The sequence below is a fragment of the Pagrus pagrus genome (assembly GCF_965226575.1).
Source record: "Pagrus pagrus genome assembly, chromosome: 5".
Lineage (NCBI taxonomy): Eukaryota > Metazoa > Chordata > Actinopteri > Spariformes > Sparidae > Pagrus > Pagrus pagrus.
In genome coordinates, this window is record NC_140189.1 from 28,082,619 (window position 1) to 28,102,833 (window position 20,215).

The 20,215-nt window shown below is 41.6% G+C and overlaps 2 protein-coding genes across 2 annotated transcripts in view; one reads left to right on the forward strand and one right to left on the reverse strand.

Annotated features, from left to right (window-relative positions):
* Positions 1–806: 806 nt before the first annotated feature.
* On the reverse strand, positions 807–4,606 carry f9a (coagulation factor IXa). Its single transcript, XM_084352970.1, has 7 exons — positions 4,529–4,606; positions 4,420–4,444; positions 4,125–4,238; positions 3,152–3,286; positions 2,769–3,058; positions 2,503–2,626; positions 807–1,657 (listed from the first exon to the last, which is right to left on the reverse strand). The coding sequence occupies exons 2-7, from the start codon at positions 4,442–4,444 to the stop codon at positions 1,062–1,064; spliced, it is 1,284 nt and encodes a 427-aa protein (XP_084209096.1). The 5' UTR covers positions 4,529–4,606; the 3' UTR covers positions 807–1,061.
* Positions 4,607–18,554: 13,948 nt separating this feature from the next.
* fgf13a (fibroblast growth factor 13a) overlaps positions 18,555–20,215 on the forward strand; it is a 104,874-nt gene continuing 103,213 nt past the window's right edge. The window contains exon 1 of the mRNA XM_084353557.1: positions 18,555–18,790. The gene's annotated coding sequence lies outside the window, so the exon portion shown is untranslated. The remainder of the gene's footprint in view (positions 18,791–20,215) is intronic.

Genomic DNA, 20,215 nt, shown 5'->3' on the forward strand with positions numbered 1-20,215 from the left:
ATGAGTAATTTTTCATGCAGAAACATCTCAGTTCCAGCTTCTCAAACGTGAGGATTTGCAGCTTTTACTTTGAATTAATTTTATTCCCTTTAATATTTCAGAATTTTGTTCTGTTGGTAAGATAAAACATTGTGTCGACAGCATTTCTCACTATTTTTCAAAATGTTTACAAACCAAATAATCAATCGATTCAATCAGCAGGTTAATCCATAATGAAAATAATCATTAGTTGTAGTCCCAATGTAAATAAAATGGCTTTTTTTTTTACCCAACTACAGCAGTAAAATCCTGTTTTTACATGAATGCATGAGTAATAACAATGTAATGAAATAATATAAAGTAGCATGACACTCACAGGGGACATTTGTCTCCTTATACTTTAAACTACTTTAACTACATTTTCCTGATTTTACTTACACTTTTACTTAAGTAACTTATATTTTTTCCACAGTGAAAAGTACTAATACCACACAGGAACAAAGGATCTGAATACTTCCTCCACCACTTGCAAAACATTTGTTTACCAGCAGGTGGGAGTGAAGTGTTTTGATGCAGCTGTACAGTCAGTGCGTTGTAGGAAGGTGAATTTGATGTCATCTATTTCATGTTAATTGTTTAATACAGAGCACGCGTAACATTACATACAAAAAAATGAAATTATCATCAAAATTGTTCAAACATGCCTACACAGTGTATCATTTTTAACTGTTAATTCTTTATATTAGAAAATCTGCTTTTGTAGTTTATTGTTGAAATGGAATTTATTCATTCAGTCAGTGTAAAATACACATTATGTTGTTGCTGGTTTTCTTAAACACACACAGACACACACACACAGTTTCAGTACAACAGGTATGGACACATGGATTGCTGCAGAGTTTAAACCTCTGACCTTCCTGTGGTTTGTGTTGTGTTTCACCGTCTGATTCAAGGATTTCATGCCAAATTCCTTTAAAGAACAATGTTTAAATATTATTTGTGAGAGCAGAAATGTATCATTTATTTGACATGTAAGACTTGTGTAAACCATTTGATTTTTGTAAAATCTATAATCGTTATATTTAAGGCTCAGGGTCAGGGTCCTCCACATCCGATGCCAGCCTATGGTTAGTTAATGCCATGACATGTTTTATCCAGCGGTAATAAAGAGACAGACGGGTGTATACGCCGTATTTCCCGTCCTTTGCACACTCTTCCCCCCAGCTCACAATGCCCGTCAAGAACCACGTGTCATGAAAACTGTTTGCGTGAGGACCTCCACTGTCGCCCTGACAGGCATCTTTGGCCTCATCATAATATCCTGCACAGAACATGACGGGAGTGATCCTGGCACTGCTGCTGCGCTTACACTCTGTCCGATCTGTGAAGGGAACCTCGACCTTCTGTAAAGTGTCAGCAGTAGATCCGAGGAAGCGTGTTCGGCCCCAGCCGCTGACCGTAGCTGGGGAAGCCTCCTTCACCAGGGCCTCTGTGAAAGCCTTGGGCCCTATGCAGATGGGCCGGACAGTTGGGGAGTAGGTGATAGGGCTTTTGAGGTAAATCAGGGCGATGTCGTGGTTGTACAAGCTTATGCTGGCGTTGTAGCGTGGGTGTATGTGCTGCTCCGCCACCTCAAGATCCTGCTCTGTGTCTTCATGGATGTAGACGCTATGCTCCCCTGCAGGTGGAGATATTAGATACACATATCACTGACTCCCAGTATAAATATACTCTACAATATTAAAATGAAATCAAGAATTATTTCAAGGATACACACAACTTTACACTAGAGCTGCACTGATTACTTATTTTTATATTATCGGTTGTTTTCTTGATGAACTGACTGATCATTTGGTGAATAAAGTGGCAGAAAATAGTTGAAAAAAAAGGCCCGATTCAAAAACGATAAAGATCAACTGTCCAACACCCAAAGAAATTCAGATTATAATCGCATAAATCAAGGAAAAGTGGCAACACTTCACAACTGAGAAGCTAGAACAAGGTCATTTATGTCTTATCTGCTAGGCTCAAATTAATCAATTATCAAGCCACTGATGAAAAGGACTGACAGGTGAGCATCTCCAGGTTACCAGGCTTGGGGAGTAACAGAATACATGTAAGGGAATAACGTAATTAGAGTATAAAAACAGGTAACTTTCTTCTGGTAAAGTTACAGAAATAAAGATGTAATTAGATTACAGATACATTAAGTACGTGTCTCACACAACATCAGTCTGGTCTCACACAGAATTATTCTTACAGACACACTTGTTAAGATGAAATAAAAGCCATCTTATTGATATTTATTTTCTCTTGTCTTTATTTGCATATGTTTGGTATTGAGGTAATCCAAAAGCAAGGGAAAGTAATCAAGTTACATTACTTTCATGAACGCCAGGACCTGGGGTTTCCCCAGCACAACACTGCATTCCAACAAGTCAGTGTTTTTAATCTTGTGGCTGATCGGTGTGGATTAATGAATAAAAAAAAATCTATTAATCCAAACTAGTTTGTGAATCTTACCCACTCTGATGAAGAAGGAGCCTTTTCCCTCCACCAGGCAGTGAGCAGCAGTGATAACCCAGCGCTCGCTGAGGATAGAGCCCCCGCAGAATAACTGACCGCTGGGACGCGCTATCAAGGCTACCTGAACAAAGGAGGGAGACAAGAGCTGTGAGCCGCTACAAGAACGAGAACATACTGCGCCTGCTGTTTCTTATTCCCTCGTGTATTCCCTGTACCAAAGCCTTACATGCTTCATTCTTCACACCTCTACTTCCATACAATACCTGCCATGGGATCTCTCCTGGAATTACCACCTCGCCACCAACAATGCGTCTAACAGCCCTTGGCGGCTCATCAGAGGGGTCAATGTTCATCCACCAGGGCAACTCCTGCAGGGACGGGTCTTCTGTAGGGTCACTTGTGGCTGGTAAAGACGCCGTGGTACTGGCTGGTGTCGAGGGAGGGGATGTAGTAGAGGTGGCGTTCTCCAAGCTTGCGTTCTCGTGCCCGAACAGAGATCTCGTGAATACTGAAGCCCACGGTGTCATGGCGGTTCTGCCACATGGGAATTCAGCTGGTGAGGTGGGAAAAAAGGAGTCCCATCTTGGCATTAAGGGTCACTTTAATGATATTTAGCAGAGAATTTATAAAAGAAAGATGTTAATACTTTCTGGTTCACAGTTCAGCCCGTCCTTCATCAGCCTGTATCCTCTCGCACAGGAGCATTTGGCTCCGAAGGTTCCCATCGACTCACAGAAGTGCATACAGGCTCCGTTGTTCACATCACACCTTTTTGCTACAACTGAGGAGATAAAAACATAATATTATCTCAAACCCATCCTCTTATTTAACATACAAAATGATATGTTGTTACAGGATCACATCACATTACACAAGTCTGTCTCTAAGGTCCAGTGTGCAGGATTAAGTCCCATTTAAAGGTGAGGTTGTAGGCTGCAACCAACTGTCCCCCTATGGAAGAAAAACATGAACAGGCCCTCTATAGCCAGGCTACTGTAGAAACATGGCGGTGCAACATGGTGGAAGATGACGTCTCCCTGGATGGTATTAAGCTGCAGAGTAGGGTTAGTAACACAAAAAGGGAATTTGGGAACTTTGTAAGACGTCCACTTAATCTGACTGACTCTGAGCCCTCTTCTTAACTTCAAGAAAACTCTATTCGACTATTTTTTTTGACTTCATCACTTACACCGAAAGCACATTAAGAAGGGAGCTCTGATACAACCAGCAAAACTTCTCTTAATGGTCATGTAAGCCCATAACTACTGTTTTAATTTCAGACTTGTCCTCAAAAGTCACCTACTTCACTGTCAAACAGAAAGATGTGTGATTCAGGTAAATGCAGTCATTACTCCAACAGAGGGCACTTTAGCTGCTGTTTTTAGAATATCCAAAAAGACAAACAATCTAATTTTGGGATCTTAAACCAGACCGTCTCTGGATGCAAGCCACTGATTTATTTTAGGCAGAAGAACGGGAACAAAAAAGGCATCTGGCTGTTTATCCTTTGAGACTGCGATCTGATCTGATCACAGCTCATATTCTCAGACAATTTGGATCATGTAGCATAAAAATCTAATTTCTTTTCGCTCGTATCGAACAACAGGACTTTCACTTACCGATCTCACAGTTCCTGCCAGTGAAGCCGGTCGTACACGAGCAGGTGTAGTAGCCAAGCTGGTCCTTGCATGACCCCTGGTTCTGACAGGGGCTTGATTCACACTGATTGCCATCTGAAGAAAACGAGACACATTAGCTCAATACACAGTCAGCTGATATAATCATTTTATATAGTCCTTTGTCAAACAATGTTTACTCAGGGGATGAACTTTCATTACACCGTAGAGCCACCACTGCAACATTACTACCATTTCTGTTTATGTAAGAAGAAGTCTGTTATTAAACCATTCTTACCTACGTACCCCGCCCAGAACGCCATCTGAAATTAAGAGTAAAGCATCTGATGAGTCTCTGATAAAAAAATAATCAGTATACAATAAAACCAAACTAAACAAATACCCACCGTTTTGTCATCGTTCTCAAAGATCTCCCTCGCCTCTTCCAGGTCACATGCTTCCTCAATACACTCTCTCTCTAAGTCGCCTTCCAGCACCTCCTCAAATATCCCAGTGTTGTAGCGTTTTTGTCTCCTCAGAAGGTTGTCGGCTGCCTCACCGGACAGGAACACTGGACCTGAGGCTGGAGCCGGAGCTGGAGTGAACAAAAATGGAAAATACAGTCACACAAAATATGTTTGAATAACTGTGATGGTCTCATAGGTCACAAAAAACAAATTAAGTCTCTGTTCTTAATTAGTAAATAAAAAGGACGATCCTCCACTTGTCAACACCGTTTCAGTAAGACTGCACAACTGAAATGAACCTCAAGCCAGAGAGAAATTAATCATGAGCATCAAAAAGATGAAACATATAATACCTCCATAGCCCAGCTGAAGGTCCAAAAGCAGCAAACATAAGAAAGATAAATTAAAAAATGGTGCCATTCCAAACAGCTCTGATATCCTGACACACATACACAAACTGGACCATCACTCCAAAGTACAGAGCTGTGTTTGCACATGTACTCCCACAACGAGCTGCTTGTTTGTTTAAAGAAAAACACTCTGTCTGACTAAAACATGTGTGTCAACATCTGCATGTACAGAGAGACTCTGTGTGTTCGTGTTTATTTGTAAATTAACAAAGAGTTGTGAAATCCTGGAGTTTCTTTCACAGAGCAGCTCCTACAAGTTTAACAACGTAGTTCCCTGATTGTCAGCTCTGGTCTCAGGCCTGTTGTTCAGCTAAGGTTTCCAATGTTACCATCTTGTGAAAAAGACAAAAATCAAATGTCTAATATTCTTTATTTCATTACAAAGGAAGCTGCTGTGCAAACAAAACATACTAGGGCTGAAAAATAATTGAAATATCATAGAAATAGCTATATATCCATGTGCAAAATCCACATTTTTTGCAAAAAAAAAAATCATCATCATTTTTATATTTTTTTCACTGAAAACAAAATGGGAAAATGATCATTCCCACTAAAAAACATGGTTCACAACCACAGTATCTGTCAAAATAAGTGTTCAGTTATCAAAACTGGATTGCCTGACTGTATCACACAGAGCTCAGGCTTGTTTCAATGTGAAGCATCTCAAAGTATTATAACCAACAAATGTGATTTTACTGTGAAAACCTACAAAAACCCTTATTTGTATTTTTCATATTGTATTTAAACGACTTTAAATGAGAAAAAATGTCACATTTCTCAATATTTACACTTGATAATATACAAGTAACTATTTGGTTTGGATGTTTTTCTTCACACTAATGTATTCTTCATTCTATGTGTTAATTATTCTCTCAATATTCTCTTCAACGTTGATCCTCAGGGTTTGATCCAGCTCGTCTTGTCCTCTTCTTGCCCATAAAAAGAAACATGATTTGATAAAATGCACTTTGGGCTTTTCACCACAAGATGGCGTACATGAGACAGTGATAGAAATTGGTGAGAGGATCATGTGCCACATTATTTATCATTGCAACTTAGAAACAGCTGTCAGACAGTCACACATCAGCAACTGTGCTGAGGAAGAAGTTGATCCAAACTCATGTTTAAATAAAGGACTCATCTGAAAGAAGCCACAAACTGTGCGTGTACACTGTGATGTGTTAGTACATTAAAAACAAAATGACAGATACTTTTAGATGTTTCTGGTCAATGGTCAATCAATACCCAAGACGATGATGATATGGGGAAATGAAGCTGGTGCTGATTCAGCGTGCCAGCTGAAGATTTAACTCCGATGGCATTTTGTGGTCTAGCCTCACCCATCACCGGCTCCAGAGGGAGTCCAAAGTCTTCTCGTGTGTTGGCAACTATTGACCCGAGGCATTTATATTTCATCGAATCGTTCAGAGGCTGAATAATTCATACTTGAGTAATTAACACTGCCTGCTCCATACAAGAGCTTCTCAATCATCTCCAGCCCTCAGTAAAGTAGTTATAGATCTCTGATGCCTGGAACGGTTTTCTGGTCTGAACGTTTTCACAGGTATTCCAACTTTAGTCCAAAACATAACTGCGTGTACACTCTGCACTGCCCTCGTTGAGTCATATTTCTAAATGTAAGTCTGTTGCTGAGCCTGGTGGAGAGGCTGTGGGTTTCCGTGGCATACTTTCCACATAGTCTCTCGGGCTGGTTTCATAGCAGAGCGGATGCAGACCTTTGACGGGCCCTACTGTAGTATGTACAGGAGAAAATAGCAACAATGGTTATGCTGTTAGCACTGAGGCGATGACTTGTGAGTTGAGCACACTAATAAGACTGGCGTTAGACGGACTGTGTGGATGCATGGATGGATGGGTGGAAGTAAAATTGTCTGTGACTTGACTATTGATTTATGAAGATCTCCCTGACTTCTCCGTCTTCTCTCTTTCTTTGGCAGCACTACACAGCTGGGGAGTCTGTGTCGGCTCCAATTAGATTAGTCACCACAGTGGGGGATCGAGTCAGGGCCTGCCGCACATAATAAAAACTCTGATGCTTGCTCAGTGCTATTGATTGTTACTCTACAGTATCTCCTTGACTGTAGGCAGCCCAGACCTTGGCCTTTCACCAGGGACACGGTGTCATTTGCAGAGGGCTGCGCGAGTAAAACCTTCGTCTGTAGTTGTGAATCAGAGTGTTTGTAGAGCTCAAACAAGAGCAGCAGGATTTGGAAAAATCTGCGCATTGACAAATACAGTTATAATTGAATTGTTTCTAGTCAGTCTTGTGGTTTCAACTCACTGTCAGTGACCTGAGTTAAAGCTTCAACTATTGATTATTATCAGTAACACACAGGTTTTAATATCTGTCCCACCTGCCTCAAGACAGCCACCACAATCTGCTGTGTCCAGTCTTAACAAATACCACCTTTAGGGACTCGACCTCATCCTGATGAAGTGTTTTGAAGAACTGGTTCTACAGCGCATTAAAGAAAACATCTCTGCCAGTCTGGACCCTCACCAGAACCCTTTCAGACCAACACATCCACAGAGGATGTCATTTCCACTGCCCTCCACTCGGTCTTCACAGCAGCTACATCAAAATGCTGTTTGTTGGCTTCAGATCAGCATTCATACAATCTCACCTTGAAAACTTCACACTCTGGACTTGAGTACCTCACTCTGCGATTGGATATTGGACTTCCTCACAAGCATACCCCAGACAGTTCTGATTGGCGGCCCCGCCTCGTCTGCGTTAGAGCCCAACACTGGAGCCCCTCAGGGCTGTGTGCTCGGCCTCCTCCTGTTCACCGAGTACAAACTAGACAAGTCTCTTCATTTGCTGTCGTAAATGACAAAGAAAAGCAGCAAATCCTTACATTTAGGAAGCTGGAACCCGCAAATGTTTTTAAATTCTTATTTTCATTGACTTTTGTCTTTTGAGGCTAGTTTTCATCTGTTGTCCCTGGCCAGATGTAAAGTGGCACCCTAAAATCAAGACGCGGGTTTAAAACAACAGTCTCAGTATAAAACATAAGATAAAAGTAGGACAAAGACATAAACAACAATAAAAGCAGGACAATTACATTAGCAACAATAAGCAGAGCAGAACAAAGTGCAACAGAGCAAGGACAGACAATAGCAGCATACATAAGCAGGCACACACTTTCAACTTGATGAACGCCAGAAAAACACTCTAACAAGACTCTTGCTGATTATAAATGCTGTCAGTCAGGCCTGTATTCTTCTAAAAACTCACAGAAAGTACGATTTCTGTCTTACTGTGTCTGGACTTGTCTGTAACTTTTTCGGAGAAACTCTTTCTCCAAGATTGACTCGCTAATCATTACTGACTCTGTGTGCTTTGGCAGCAGCTCTCAGGCACTCGCTACAATGACAGACACTGTTGTCTCACCCTAATCACACTAATGTAGTCGTCTGTGGTCTGAGTAATCTCAGACTGGATTCAACTTTGTTTTCTGATCGACTGACTTGACCGTGTGAAACATCTACAAAATTATTGTTCAGTTTTTGCAGGGTGACATTTGAATGACTCGGTGTAATGATCTGAAAAGATCTTGGGGCAAGTTCTGTTTAATTAGATCAGCCATTCCTTCCGGGATTTATGGTGGGCCGAGACAAACCTCCTCAGGCCATAGCGTGTAAATGTTAACACTCTCATGTGTGGGTTTATTTATACACAGATGCAAGCAAAGGAAGAAAGCTATCTCTGTGTGTGCCTGGTGACATGCGAGAGCTCTGCCTATCTAGGTTAGTTTCTGAGCACCTTTGTTTGCCTCTGAGCCAGTTTTGGATGATCAGCCCTCTGGCAGTGTGAGGAAGACGAGCTGCTGTCGAGAACATTACAGGAAGACTGAAGACTGAACGAGCAGAGTTAGACTTTGGATTCATCGCGGATTGTGTGCGCTTCTCAACCGAGTACAGCGTTGTGTCGGGCGCAGGCAAATGAAGCGTTTTGTTTTATGTGAAATTCTCATGAGACGCGGAGAGGAAAGTCACCCGCTGCAATACAGCAGAGATTAAAGGGAGATGGTGTATTTATATTCACGTGGTGTGAAATAAAGAAATTCTTCAGGAAAAAGTAATAAAGGAATGTCAAACAGAAGAAAGGGTGCTTAAAGGAGTAGTTCAACATTTCGGGAAATACGCTCATTCGCTTTCTTGCCGAGAGTTAGTTAGTTACGAGACAGCTTCACATCCAAACTGTGTGCCCCACTCTCTCAATCTTTCTTCTCCTTGTCCTCTCTTTTCACCACTGGCCTTCCCGAGACCTCGCTTCCTCTCCCCTGGCTGTCGGTACCCTATTTCCGATGTTTGGATCTGGAGACTCACCCCCTCCTCTTCCCTGACTCCCTCTCCCTTGTGTGCCATGTTGTCCTCGTCTCTCTCTCCCGCTCTGTATTTGTTTCTTTTCTCCTACCTGGTAATGAGGAGCAGAAGCTTTGCCTCTTGTGAGTTTGTGCCCCTTGTCAGGTCTCTGCTATTAGATAGAAGGTCTCGTGGCAACACCTGGGAGCTGTCCTCCTGGATCCATATTGGATTGTTCATACTGTAAATGTACCATGTTGGTCTGTTTTCTACACATCACATCTACTGCATGTCTGTCTGTCCTGATCCCTCCTTTGTTGCTTTTATGGAGATTTCTTCCATTACTGGGGGGAGTTTGTTGTTATCCGTGTGTTGCTTACTCGTGCTGCATTCAGTGTTCATTTCTCATATTTTACTGTAAGCTTAAGTTGTTGTTTAGTTCCTATATTGTTTGATTTAATGTTTTCAGTTAGTGGTAGTTTCTTTGTATGTAATTTATGTTTGATCTCGTTTATAAATAAATTCTTTCTGTTTGATTCTTTGCTTCTTCTTGCTTCCTCAGTTTATTTTTTATAGTTACTTCAGTGAAATTAGCAACATAACATCACAGTTATGGCTGAAAATAACAGCAGAAATAAACAAGTTTGCCAACATATGTGTTGTTTGTTTAATTTGTACAGAAGCAGAGGGCGAAAAAAAATGGTTGTATGAAGTGTTGGACTATTTCTTGGCTCAGCACAGCGATGACAAGACTAGCTGGGCTAGCTTTTCTCCTGTTTTTAGTCTTTGTCTTTGTCAGTCAGATTTCTTACATTTTGTCTTGATAGGGAGCCCCCTAGTGACGGACATTACATATTGTACTTTTAAAGCGACACTGACACCTGGATTTTCAGTTTCTCAGGTCTCAGTTTTTTATGAAAACAGTAAATGTAACAGCCATTTTCAGAAGGCAGCAGAACATTTTGGTGATGTACATATCATTGACCCCGTCAACTTTGGGCAGGGAGCTACACTTTACTGGTAAATAAAGATAAATGGGGTATCTGTCTGATAATCTTGTGTTACTGGGCGTTTCTCACCACACTTCAGTCTTGTACAGTAATATCTACAGGGAGCTCCTATGATGTGAGCTGCAAAAAGAAGCACTGCGGGTCTCAAAGCGCTCTTCCCCCTCCATCGCTCCCTCCTCCAGATAAAGTCATTGACATTAATGTGATATTTGAGAGAGTCTCGCTCTGTTAATTAGTACAGTCGTTTCTGTGATTTGAAAGCCCGATGTTTCACACCCGTTCCGCCCCGCTTGCCCACATGCATCCCCCCACTGAGCCAAACACTCTGACATTTTAACAACTGGCTTGATATTTTGCTGAAGACAGAGAGGTAGTGTTTGGGTTTACAGGCTCACAACATCAGTCACAGTCTGGTCGAGTGTTGGAAGCCTTTCAGATAAAAACCATAAAACATTAAAAAGACAGGGGATTTAAACCACTGATGCAGTTGTAGCTGTACTGGAAATATGAGTAGATGTCAACATTACAGCATGACATTTAAAATGTCATATTTTGTTGATTTGCCATAATCAATGACTTGATTTTGAGCACTTTGTGTATGACGTTAAGATTTCCATAAATCCTTTACTTGAGTATGAGGAGGAGTAACTCGATTAATTAAGCCTCTTACAGTCTCTAAATGCTCTAACATTGTATTTCTGCGCTGGTATAGATACCATATGAAACACAAGTGGGTCAGTGACCCAGTAATGCTTGATCTACTATAATTAGTTCAGTTTAGCTAAATTTGTAAATGCATCATCTATGGGTGCATGTTTATTAGTCCCAAAGTAAAATCAATGCGTAGGCGTCAGATAAATGAAGAAAAAAAAATAATCTAGTTTCTCAATTTGCATGGATATATGTACTTATTCGCTCTCGTTCTTGCCAATAGTGACCCAGAAATGAAGCACCATCGTGAATTGCTAAGAAATGAGAGCCGAATTGCACTCCTGGTCCTGTGAGCCGTGATGCAGCCGAGCTGACAGATGCTGCCGGCTCAGGGATGTTCAGCCACCGTTAATGAAAAGTGGAGCTCCGATCCCTCCTGGTCAGAAAAGCGCCGGCGAAACTCACTGTTTTCCTGCTGAATGTCAAAAAATGAGTTCGCTAAAAGGCGACATGGGACAGAGCCAATGAGGTGGAAATGGGTGACACCAATTTCTTTTTCATGATAATAAATCAATTTCAACTTTTCATTTGTTACAAAGTAAGACAAGCTTCAGGTGCTGTTAACTCATCCGCCAGAGGGTTGATGAAGCCTTCATCACTGGAGGTAAATGGTCAGAGTGTCAGCTGCGCCGAATACATGTAGATCATCTGTCCCACGGCTGAAATATACCCTGTCCCTGTGACATGAGAGATATAAAAATGCAATCTGGGGAGCAGCCAAGTCAATTATGTGGTGTGTTATAGGTAGAAATGACAGAAATATGGCATCATATTACACCTTTTGACCCCGCCCCTCGTAAGTTTTGAAATAACTTGCTGACCCAATTCTGACCTTTGGAGCAGAGGTCAGAGGTTAATGAGCAGGTGCAACAGTCTTACCAGAACTGTGTGATGAAATCCATCATTTTCATGTGCGAGCCTACAAATGTGCAAACACATGCATGGCCTTTATTTCCATTTCAGTCATCTGTCTTACTATCCTGCATGTTCTACTCTGCTATTATTCATTAAAATCATTATAAATATATCATTAATATTTAATTTGCTTTGCGTTGCCTCACATTCGACACTGACCTCTCCTGCATAGTACGCACAAGTAACTTTTTTTTTTATAGCTTCAATGTTATATATTAACAGAGTAAATCTGCAGTGTAGTCAGTAAATCTACAATTAGTAAATCTGCAATTCTCCGATAAGAGTGAACGACACAAAGTGCTCTGATTCATGTAACTTTTGGCACAAGTTGAGCCTGTGACGGAAGATTGTTTATGATAATTCCCACCCATTTTACACAAAACAGACACAGATTTGACAAACACTCCTCGACCTCCAGCTTGTATCGACTGTCATCAGCACCCCTGTAACAGAACCAGCCAGATTACCTTATCAGCCACACTCAGAGCTTGAATCAGGCTAACAGCTATAATCAGAGGCAGACAACTAACCCTGCCGCACAATAATGAGGCATTAAAGGAGACGTATTAGCCTCGGCCTCACTGCCCAGCAGGCCACTAATGTTAGAGCTCTGTAACGGTCTTTGTATGGTGTCTGATGGCTGCTAATCAAACAATGCTACCAGGCAAATCTGGCTGTATTGTTATCTTCAGGGCAAAATTTACAAAATAAACAGTAAAGCAACATAAATCATGGCTGAACCCATAGTTTCCAGGTCACTGACAGCTGGTATCGATCCATTTCTAAGCTTGTACAGTTTATAGTTACAGTTTTCTGGTTGTGGTGGTGACCTGAGTTTGGCTCGGGACGCATTTTTCTGTCCAAAACTGACTGGGTCTGAGAGAGCAGGAACTGAGCCCGAGCAGAACTTTACAGGCGTTCTATTTTTTACGTCCAAACCTGAGTTAAGCCCAACATTTGCCATCTGGAAAGTAATAAAGCCTCTGTGTTGTGTTCAAAGCGCTGCCATGTCATAATAAACACAAGGTCAACTTAGCTAACCGAAATGCTGACATAGTTTCATTGTTCTTTTTTTCCCAAACCCATCCAGCACATGGGATCCCGAGAGGTCCAAATAGGTTTGGGTCAGGTATCCGCGCTCTCGTGAAGACACGTCTGTCACATTTCTATTAAAAATAAACTTAATCCACTCAGCTCTAATGTCCTCTGAGACTGGGCCTTATGTGGTGACAACAACAGAGCAGCTGTGTTATATATAATGCCGATGCTAACAAGAAAAACAAAGGTCGTCCATGAGAGGAAGGTCCAAATCTGAATCTGAATGTTTTCTGACCTGTAGCCCACAAAAACAGGTCCTTGTTCGTGGGTAAGTAGCCACTCCGGATATTCAGATGTATGTGCACAAGAACTTTCATAATATGTCCCCTTTAATCACCCTCCAACACCTCAGCGCCTGTCCCGCAGAATCATTTTTAGGACTGATCCCACCCAGCACCCACGGCTCCTCCACTTATATCACCTCAGGTGATTTTCAGTCCAGCCCTGTTACAAATCAAACGGCTCCGTTGCTGTTGGTGCAGCGTTAGTCTGTCTTCCTGTGCCTCTGATTTATAAGTCAGCTCAGAGTGCAGATGGGGTGAGTGGCTGTTGTTCATGTGATTGGAAATTGATTTGAGCTCACTGCCCTGATTCATGAACACTTTGAGCAAGAGAATTAGTCTGTAGCTCCCCATTTATAGATATCTAAATTAGGAGCTCAGACCATATCTGTTGATTCACAGCCAAATTGGATAGGGTGTATATTATACTTCATGCAATATCAGGGGGTGGACAAAATAACTTGAACTTCTAACTCAACTAACTTGAACAATCAGAAAAATCACATGATTCAAAACAAAAGCTTCTTGCGAGCATAAATCTTCAAATGTTTCATGTTTGTGCACGGATCAGAGAAACGATGATTAAGTTATTTGATAGTTAATATGTGAATTCATTCTTTTAATCATTTACCATAACTCCATCCACTCTCTTTGCCCACAACACATTACTCCTACTTTTCCCAAATCTAAGACAAGTACGGTTTTTGGACGTTATATATCATTTTAAAATGAGCCGTGTTTGGTTTTTCATCAATATCTGGGCAGTTTCATGCTTTAGACATTTTGGAAGAAACCAGAGCGCCTGGATAAAACCCATGTAGAGACAGAAGACGCAATCTCTTCACCAAATGCAACCCATCCAAGAACAAAATTAATTGCATGCCTCCCACACTCCAACTTCCTCTACTGGACAAGATCATCTACATGTGCATACTACAGCACACTGCAGGCCTGTGTGGCAGGTATAAATGATGCTTTTTCTTTATGTTTTATGAATGCTTGGATCTTAACGGTTTTGTTTTAGTTGCTAGGAACAGGTTACAATCATGAATACGTAAGACAGTAGGTAGCATATAAACACTATTTAGGGCGACATGGCTCTCAGGAACATTTCACTGTCTCATAAACAACTACCTAATTATCAATAAGACATTTTTCTGCCTTCTGTAGATCGGTACATTGATATTTAACACAATACAATAATCTGTTCTGATCAAGAGCCACTTTTCAGTTCCTGGGTCACAAATCTCGGAGCCACAACTGCTGAGCTCGTTAGGTTTGTGTATCAGCCTGACGTTGTCACTGGAAACAACAACTAAAACAGATCGGTTTGCTGAGTGCGTCTGCATGTGAGCTTGAGGAGATGAAGCATTTTCTAGCAGAAATCCTGGAATCAGCAGACACACAGAGGTGATTCAGGGTTATTCTGTGGCATCGGTGGACACGGCCTGTGATGTGACATCAGAGGTGACAGAGTGTGAGTCAGGAGTTTGTTTGTGCTTGTACCAACGGGGCTGCGGGGCTTTTTACTTTAAACGGGCTGGGGGTGAATGTAGCGCTGCGCTGCGATGCCCTGTTGTAAAGGTCAAAAGGGGGGCACAGGCCACGGACACAGTGGGAACACACCCACTGACATTTACACTCTCTCCAACGCTCGCTCTTTCTGCCTCATTCAAAACATACATGCACGTGTCTTGCGGGTGAGTCAGAGCTCTGCTTCATTTCCACAGTCCTAACTCAGAAAATCCCACGGCCCACCTGGACGAGCATCACAGCACGCCATCTGTCATGACGCAACATTTGGGAACCACTGTCTCAACCAATCTCTGTAGCATTTTAATATATTTGCACCAAAAAAACGGAAGAAAGGTGCTATATAAATGAAGATTATTAATACTATTTATTCTCTTAACTTGTGTCCTTTGTTGGGCTTTTAGATGTCCAGAGTAATTAAAATATACAGCTTTCAGTGTTCAGTATCATAAAACCATAAAACACAACATATGGAAAACACAATAAAATACACATACAACAACATGCATACCACTGTTACATGCACCTCGCATCAAGAGTACAATTAGCTAAAAATGGTTTACTTTTAGCCAGCACATAACCTCTAGCTTTAAACCATTTTAAATTTGGATTTTCTTTGATTTCAGTGGAGTTGACAGCCTTTTATGGAGGCAGCGTATTGTCCAAATTTAGATCTACACTGTTAAAGTTGCAAGTCAACATGCTCCCAGTCACAAATTTTCCTTGAAATGAGGCTCCTTGCTCATTCATTACATGTAATGTGTTCATGATTTGCAAGCGTGGTGTTTGTTCGTGTCAAGCGATGATGCTCGTTGTGTAAGTGATTAAGACATCCGGCCACTCACCCCCACCCGAGGTGTAACCTCCCTGACCCCGCAGCTGAGCGGTCAGCTCCTATCGATTCACAGACTTCTCGATTCTGGTCTGCTGCTATGAAAGCCGCTTTAACTTTAGTCCTAACCGTGCACGCTGTCTCTGTCAGTGAATGCTAATGAGCAGCCAGATCTCATGATTCAAGAAAAAACAATGAATCAATTTTCTCCCAAAAATAAGTCTAAAAAGGAGGGAGGGAAGGAGTAGATAGGCTTTTTGCTGGACTTCAAATTATGATTTAATAGCAGTAAAAAGGCACGTCAAGGACTCAGCTGTCTCCCTAAAAGGAATTATGGAAATAAACACTGGGTAGAAAATGTAATTAGAACAGCTCTAACACTTAACAGTCAGGTATACAAGTAGGGATAAAAAGTCAAAGGACAGGTGACCTACTCACTGAGTGGACAACCGAAGATTGAAGCCTGTGATCCGTTTCAACCCAATGACCAGAATATGTTGGTACTGTACGTTTCTGCAAACTACAGACATGCTGAAACTCTGCATTTCTTTACATTCTGTTATTTAACCAAGTGGTTAGCGTCAGGAAAAGATTGTGTTTCGGCTCAATATAACATACCTGCTTTGGTTGACAGGAACATGGTTGGAGTTTCTTTGTCAGTCACCACAAACACGGCTGGAAATTGTTCCAGAGGGTCTCCTTAGTGGCTTACAAATGTTGAAAGCAGTTCTCAAAAACATGCAGTGGTTTCACACTTAGGTGGACACTTTTGGATAAGCAGTCTTGAACCGCCGTCACTGGCTTGGCAGCCTTCTAGCTGTTATTCCACCACCATCCTTTCTACATCCCGACATGAAAGTCAGGTCATAAACACGTAACGTGAACTTGATATGACAAGTATTGTACAAATGTCAGTATGGTACGTATGACATGCGCCTCGGCTGGATCCATTAACACTATATAAATGAAGCCGGGCTAACAGGGGATATAAAAGAAGGTGCATGTGGACATACTGTTTGAGTGGAGTGAACGGTTTATCTCTTTGTCAATCAGCATATAAATATGCCTGGTCCTTATTAGCAAAATGTGTCATCACAAGTGGCTGCTCCAGTACGTCTTTCTGTGTGTTTTTAAGGAGATCCAGTAGTCCTTTTTATTGGTTATGATGCCGTTGTAAACACATAATTCCAGTCAGTATCACCTATAACTTCACAGATTGCACTAATTACTTGGTTTAGGTTTATATAATGAGCTGACATACTGAAATAGTAATAACAAAATGTTTTGTGTAATAACATTTTGTACCATTTTCGTCCGGGTGAACCCAAATTCCACATCTGTATATTGACTGCAGATGGTCACATCAGAAAAATCTTTATTTTCAAACAGTCCTGGTTATTCTGGAGGAGGATTTTACACCCGATATTGGTGCGATGGGAATGTGTGAACTCGGCTTTTACACCTGGGTCAGCAGACTCTGCAGTAGACCTGGGTTTTTATCACCTCGGCTCGGCTTTAATCTAAATGTAAGACCCGGTGAACATGCTAAATTCTGCCCCGGGAAGAGATGACGCATTATCAACATCTGGTGGTTGTGCGTAAATAAAGAAGGAATTTGGGATGCGGTCTATTCAAGGACGTTTTATTACTGGACACAGTGTTGGAGGTGGAGTCCCGTTCATTCCTATGACAGCTGCTCAGTGGTGTTTTGAAGCCAAAAAAAGCTCGACTTCCCGGGTATGAGAATACCTGGATCGCCGACCGAGCCGGCTAACTTCCGGTTTAGGGCCTGGCTAAATTGAACGGGGATAAAATCATTTAATCGTCCAGACCGAATGGCTCAAATTATGATAGTGAAACGAGTCATTTCCTGTGGGTTGTGATGCTCAAAAGAATTGATCCACCCTTTTATAGACACTTCTGTCACAACGGGTCTATTGTTCTTCTTCTGTTACAACTGTTTCCGGCACATTCATGACATGAAATGTATCTTCACAGATGAGCTGCCTTTCCTGCGGGAAGTGGGAATGGGATCAATAGGTGATTTAAATAACCTCTGTAGACCCGCTAATTTTGGTGGAAAAGCGGTATAAGAGACATTAAAGGTTCAGTTTGTAAGAAAGTGTTCTCATTCCCAACTCATCAGATACTGACGGGTTGGGTTTGTCGGTCGGGTTGATTGCTATTTCAAAATGTCAGTGTTTAATGAGACTCAAAAATCAACTTTCTTAAGAACTGGACCTTTAAGTAGGCCCAATGTACCTTTAACTTGAATTTGTAAAATGAATGAAGGGTTAATGGCTGTTGATCCAGTCCATATGTGCTTAAAATGTGTTAAAAAGAAAACATAGATAAGATTAATCAGTGTTATGCATTCAGTCAATGGTGTTAATAATGTGGCCTCCTGTTTACAGACAGAAACAATCAAAATGCAACAGGAAAAAGGGTAAAAATATATTCGATTACAACCTAAAAATGTTTAAGTTCTCCTCCTCAGTCTAATATGTTAGACTCATAAAAGCCTGGTAGCATAATTTTCTTAATCTGAGTTTAATTTGACTTAATAACAGTGGAGAAAGAAACAAGTACAACAAGTACATTTGATTTATTAACCAGAATAATTAATAATTAGGCCTTTGGAGGCACAGCCACTCACTGGAAGAGGCCAAACACGACACAGTGTGCCTGAGACGTCTCAGAAGATTTGAGCATGTGAAGAAAGTTTAAAAGGGATCCTGTTTCTTCTAAAAATAGCAACTATATAGATCTTGTAACCCGCAACCCTCAGGTCTCTTTCCTCTGCTGCCACCGAGAGTGAACAGACCTGCGGAGCTGAGAGATGTGACATAACGCCTGCAAAAGTCAGACTGGGACTGAGCTGGGACTTCTGAATGACAGCTGATTAGAAAATTAATATCCAGAGTAAGAATTATCACAGTGACCTCAAAGGTGGATTAAGAGGCCCGAGAACAACTTGGACTTCTGGCTGTGAGCGGTGCTGACTCACCACTGTGGAACTGGACGGTTTCATGAGAGTCCGAGTGAAGGATGAGGTGTCACTTTTAGGCTTCAGGTCTTTAAAGGTAAGGACCCCACGTACTTAAAGCTTTACAAACACCAACAGGCTTTTACAGAATAGCTTTTTATCATCAGTCAATAGAGATGTCGCTGTCAGCCGCAACACTGGAGAGATGATGGACAGCGAGGCGTCGTGAGGCGACGCATCCTGTTTGTTTTGTTATTAGCAAAACTTTGCTTTAGACAAAAAAAAAGTTCCTCTTGATAATCTGCAGAAAGTGCTGTCACAAGACTTCAAAAGAGGAGACTATTTCTGGAGATACGTATTTCTGTTGACTTTCAAAAGCTCACAGATTAAATTTAATTCGCATCAACCGCAGTGGGGTGACAACATTGATCACAGGGGACAGATATAGCAGAAGCCGTGCCAATAGACGGCACAAAGGGTGAGTTAGAAGAGAAAAGACTCTCGTAAGTTGGCCGAGTGTTCCCTTTAAAGAGTGGGCTGCTGACAGGATAAGGGATTGTTGCTGCTTCCCTGTGCACGCTGTCTCGATCCTCTCTCGGTGTTGTGGAATACATCTCGTCCTGATTTCTTTCTTTCTTTCTTTCTTAAACGAGAGGAAGGACGTGCATGTCTCACTGCAGTAAGTACTGTTTCATGTTTTACTGGGAGAGATCTTTGGAAATAGACATTGTGGTTTCATAGGAATAAGAGTATTTATGTTGAAATTAAACTAAATGATGTCATATTCTTTAATTCTATAGTTTTTTAGAGAAAAGAGGCTCAATAATATGTTTAAAAGATGGAGATTTAGAGGTGGCGAGGTGGATTTTGCTGTCCCTACACTGTCATGAGGAAACTTTTCAGCGACTGTTACATGTGCTGTGAGACTTGGGGCACATGATGCATCACCAGAGTGAACCGAGCTGTTCATAAAGAGGAGTTTTTTTCTAGTTGCAGTGGTTTAAGTGCTCTTCTTTCACTCTGGATCACATGCAACAGATATCCTGCAAACTCACAGGGCAGCACATGATTGTAACAGGCTGGATCTTTGCAGGTTAGAGCTTCGTTCTGCTGAATTTAAAAACAAAAAAAAAACTATCTAACAAAGAACCAGAAAATCAGCCCCCCAGACAGATGTTCCCCAGCTGTTGCAGACGCACCACCTTTAGGCGTTTTCTCCCCCCAAAGTAAAAAAAAAAAAAAAGCAAAGCAGACACCTCAGATCATGTAAGCAGAAAATGCGCAGGCTGTATGTGAATGGGATGACGCATAGCTCTGCAAAGGCAACTAAATGAGAGCAACAGCAAAGATGGTGTGCACCATGCAGCTCCGGCTCCTGCTTTAAAACCTCCAGCACGTCGACGGCGCAGCTCGAGCACTGACTGCAGGTTTGGCGGACGAGAGCTCGCGTTCGTCCTGGCGGTGATGCTGAAGTGAAAACAAAACAAAAACAAAAACAAAAACAAAAACAAAAACAAAAGAA